The sequence below is a fragment of the Trachymyrmex septentrionalis genome, unplaced genomic scaffold, assembly GCF_001594115.1.
Source record: "Trachymyrmex septentrionalis isolate Tsep2-gDNA-1 unplaced genomic scaffold, Tsep1.0 scaffold19, whole genome shotgun sequence".
NCBI classification, from domain to species: Eukaryota; Metazoa; Arthropoda; class Insecta; order Hymenoptera; family Formicidae; genus Trachymyrmex; species Trachymyrmex septentrionalis.
Genome location: NW_017305071.1, coordinates 2658727 through 2663692, shown reverse-complemented (window position 1 = coordinate 2663692; position 4966 = coordinate 2658727). Strand labels below are relative to the sequence as shown.

The 4966-nt window shown below is 35.0% G+C and overlaps 1 protein-coding gene across 9 annotated transcripts in view; it reads left to right on the top strand.

Annotated features, from left to right (window-relative positions):
* The window catches only part of LOC108746917 (endophilin-A), a 32468-nt gene extending 28568 nt beyond the window's left edge, over nucleotides 1–3900 (top strand). For 3 of the 9 annotated variants that reach the window (XM_018484022.1, XM_018484019.1, XM_018484018.1), the window contains 4 exons: nucleotides 752–849; nucleotides 1684–1776; nucleotides 2721–2839; nucleotides 3364–3900. In XM_018484022.1, the coding sequence (XP_018339524.1) occupies nucleotides 752–849; nucleotides 1684–1776; nucleotides 2721–2839; nucleotides 3364–3483 (430 nt within the window). In that variant the 3' untranslated portion in view covers nucleotides 3484–3900. Of the gene's footprint in view, nucleotides 1–751; nucleotides 871–1683; nucleotides 1777–2720; nucleotides 2840–3363 lie in introns of all 9 variants that reach the window. The other 6 variants (XM_018484021.1, XM_018484017.1, XM_018484024.1 and 3 more) reach the window with 4 other exon arrangements.
* Nucleotides 3901–4966: the final 1066 nt, after the last annotated feature.

Genomic DNA, 4966 nt, shown 5'->3' with positions numbered 1-4966 from the left:
TATATATATATTTTTTTTGTATAAAATATAAGTCTATATTTATTTTATTTTGTCTTATGAATATCGCTATAAATTAGAATATTTGCTTTATAAAATGCAATTATTATCTTTCTTTTTATAACTAGATAAATAAATATACTAAAAATTGTGAAAGAATTGAAAGATAAAAGTCAGCGCAGTATGATGTGCGCAAGTTTATGTTCAATAAAATATATTTGAGAAATTACATTACTGATAAATTATTCATATATTTCGGTTCCATTAGAATCATTTTCACAGAAGAAAAACTATATAGCCTCACGCTATATACGTACCAATCAAACTATGAACTGGAGTTACTTTTAGATTTTTAAAATTAAAAGTTGTGTTCTGAAAATTGCCAAATAATATAATTTTTAATTTTGGAACTCTAAGAGTGACTTCAGTCACTCTCTCCTTAATGTAGTGTAGGACCATATATTTTTTCTTTGCTAAAAATGGCTCCAAGTTGAGCCAAAATGTACGAACGATTTATTAAGTAATGTAACTTCAAATATATTTTATTGAACATAAACTTGCGCATCACGCTGATTCTCATATAATTCCACAATTTGTAATATATTATTTTCTGTAAGTTCTATTTACCTTTTACTATTTAAATAAATCTACATAAGAGAAGATAAAGATATCCGTTTTTGCATCTGTGTGACGTTAAATGACTGTAACATTTTCCTCGGTAATGTTGTCTATGGGTAAATGTTTTGCTCTTCAGGAAAGAAGAGGCCGTACACAGACCAAAGATGGAATTTGTGCCGAAGACACTGGCGGATCTGCATGTGGATAGTGGATTGCCGTCGGACCATATGAACGGTGGGAACTTCTCTCTTCACGGTAAAACACATTTCACAAATACTCCACTACACTACGCGACGACACTCGGGTGGTCTGGCTGTTTAACTGTTTCTTGTTTTTTTCCTTATTCTCTTTCTGTCATGCCAGGGGGGGGGGGATGTTTACATTCTACATTGACCAAATATATTGCATTCTCCTGTCTCTTTCTGTATGGAACGCCTTCCGGTAAAATATCCGGCGAGATGTGTCTAATATTCTGTGTTTTTTTTTTTGCGCACGTGTACAAACTTCGCACTTGTCAAAACTGAACAGAACGAGTCATTTTTAGTCTCCTGAGAGAAAAACATTCCTTTACAATATGAATAAAATATTGTTTTTCCATTATCTTTTATAAATTAAATATTTGAACCGAGATGGAAACTTTCATTGGACAGTTGACTTGATGCAAGCTGCAATTCAAGAAAAAGAAACATAAATTTGTTTACATTTATCGATACATTTTGAAATGAACGAGTAAATGAGATTGGGAAAAATAACACACGGATTTAAGAATTACAATTTAAATCAAGTTTGACTTGAGAAGAATTAATGGAACGATGTTCGATTAGTTCTCGTAAGATAACTAACTCTTCGTGGATTTGCTAAACAAACGTTCATTGTTTTATCTATCTGTCAATTATGTGTATCAGATGTTAATCCCTTAAGGATCAATCTTTGTGATTACGCGCAAAATACATGCACACGATACACACGCTCACTCTCGCCACACTATCACATCATCATCCTATTTTTCTTCCGATTGTGCTGTGTGTATAATGTGGCATACCTGTCTGTCCTTCTGACACAATGTAGGGGCAAGTCGGGCCGGCTCTCCGATTCATGCGGACGGGAAGCGCTCGCAGCTCGAGCTATTTCCGGCCGGAAACCCGCCACAATCTACCAATGGTAAACTTTGCATGGGGGTTTCCTCGTCTCTCTGTCCGGCAAACAAATGAATTCCTTTTTGAATCGCTCGAGGACGGTTGCACCAACTGTTGCGCCGTTAAGGACGCCGTAATTATCTAAAGTTTCTCACTCTATCTAGTAATGATTCAGAAACGAATATCGAATCTCATCATCACGATTAGTAATCGAAGCTGTTGGTGCGACTGATCCTGCGTAATTCTCTATCATTTTTCTTTCGATGGAATTCTCTACCGCTTTCTCGTATAACGACACTAATGACTGATCACCATGCACGTTTATTTAGATAATGTTTTGCCACTCTATGCTGTAGAAGAGGGTTGTGTTGAATAGATTTTAAGTAAAATTGAATGAAATCCAAATTAGTAGAGTAAGAAGGAATATAGTGATTTTTATAAATCTTACTAATTGTAAATTAAAAGTATATAATATATTTGGATTTACATTTTAGTCCAAAAGCTGCAGCAATTTTTTAAATAAGAACATCATACTCATATTTAATTTGATTGAATTTCTTTCAGTTTAGAATAAATTTTTTGAAAAATCATGTTTTTTCCTAATGTTTTTGGATTTACCAATAATATTTTATCGAAATTGAGATAACGGTCTCCTTCTTACTATAAAAATTTTAATTAGCTCTTCCATCGACAAATAAACATATTAATTTCAGAAGCTTACTTTTATTCTCAAATATTTTCTGCGATGTTATTTTATTTTCGCATTTAGAAAGAAATTGACATTACACGCTGCTTTGTGCGACACGATTTTTTCACGCAAGATGGTTCACGACTACCAAGGCAGATTGTTAAATGTATAGTTTGTGAACGTATATGCGATGCGACATGCAGTAACACTATGACGTGTTTTTTTACGTCATATTAGCGAAGTTTTTAGTAGTTTAGCACACTCCTGCCGACTATTTTCAGCTTCACCCTTGCCCTCGCCGAGCAAATCACCAGCGAGAACGCCGATGACACAGAGATCGCCGTGCTGCACAGCTCTGTACGACTTCGAGCCCGAGAATCCTGGGGAACTTGGATTTAAGGTAAATTTACGATATTATTCGCCAAGAACTTAAGCAATATAGTTTAAAATACGTATAGAGAATGTTATATAAAAAATATGTTATATTCTTCAGACAAATACATTATATAAGGATGTCTTATTATTTTTTCAATCTTCTTGTAGATTGATTTTAAATTGATTTTCAATGAAGTGAAGTTCATAATATATAAGATCTTTAAAGCGGATCTTGTATATTATGAACTCGATTCCATGTTTTGTTTTAATCTCTTTAATTATAAAGAATCTTTATAATTTTTTTCTATCTTTGTTAATCCTTAGTACACATGATATAGATCATTTGTATCCTGTACATTTCTTTAAAAAAAAAAAACTGGAAGAGCACTTGGTTAAATAATTTTTTATCCTTTTTTATTAATACATAATCTTACTTAAATATTTTTTAAACATATTAATATACATATATAAGAATTAATTATTTTTATATTTGTAAAAGTGAAAATTAATCCAGACACAAACGATCCATCGATTTCATCTTCTTTGCAGGAAAACGACACGATCACCTTGACCCAAAAGATCGACGAGAATTGGTTTGAGGGCAGTCTGGACGGTCGTACCGGTTACTTTCCTGTGACCTATGTGCAGGTCGTAGTGCCATTACCCTAAGAGGACGCCGCGCATCTCGAAGCCAAAGACCCAGCGTATTCGTTCACTAGCGTCTACCATTACAGGATTACTCTGCTCTCCAGCTAGCCTAAAACCTAGACGACCTTTCGACGACCTATCTTTATCTATCTATTGTCACTTACGTTGCGATTTCCAGCTTACGCCCAAGACACGATCCCGAGTTTCTCTAGACTTTTCTCCGCGTCCTCTACACAGAGACCCCTTTCCCCCTCCCTGCAGACCCAAGAATAGACCTCTGTTACGCATGTTAATGTACATATATAATGTTATAGTGTATTTTATCGACGTAAGGACCTTCGCGCGCGCAGAGATATACACAATACACACAAATGCATACCCAGGAAGTACGTGCATAGATACATATAGACGTATTATTACATACATATACAGAACACACACACACACACACACACACACACACACACCACACGCACGCATATACAGACATCAAAGTACCTACGATAGCAGTTCACTGTCAAGGGCGGCTCTCTCCTCATCTCTACTTTTCTACATTTTATCTTCCGTCTCGTCGAGATGCTTTCGGGATATTTTCAATACAGTTCGAGTGCACAAAGGAAGAAAATTGAGCCTAGCGTGAATCGATTTATGGCGGAGCGCGAATTTTCCGATAGTTCCCTCTGGCATTTAATTAATTTTGCCACCGAAAGTGTCGTGTCGTTCCGATAACGAACCGATAACTCGGCACTCGTTTGCTCTGTTGCAAGCTATACGTCGTCTGAATGTTACGTATCGCTTGTGGATTTCGGACAGGGGTGAGTTTACTCCAGTCGATTGAATTCGTCGTTAAGGTAAGTGGAAGCTTTTAACTGTAGCATTCATTGTTGAAATTAGTGTTAATTCTGATTAGATCTCTTCTCTTAATATTATATTATTAATATTAGTATTAATTTGTATTATTAATATTAATATCATTAATATAATTAATAGTATTAAAGCGAGAATAGTTGGAATTACTAATCAGCATTAAATAATTCAATAAAGTGTTAGTTCAATTTAGTAAAGAAGTCATTAGCTTCCAATATAAAAGACACTAATTATTATTATTAAATAATCTTGAGATCCTTCTTTGACTGTTGCATTTTTAATTGTTACGTATTTAATTGTTAAGAGCGAATTTTAATTCGGCTGGAGCAATCTTACTTCGTTCTATTCGCTCGTTTTCCTTTCGTAAAGGATTCTTGACCACTAAATACGCGTAAGTTTCTTTATGACTCTCATTTATCATGTTAATTAAGCGCACGGCTTTTTTTGCGAGAGTTTGATCATTCAACCGCGGCACGTGTTTTGGCGTTGGTCCGCGCGGCGCAGCAAACTCGTTACTCGTGTAATGTACTCATATAATAATAATGTTATTGCAATTCGTGTTTCCATTCCTCAGTCGACTGACCGTTCTTTCGGCTGCTTATCGTTTAATCTTTGTCCTCTTCTTTTTTTTATATTA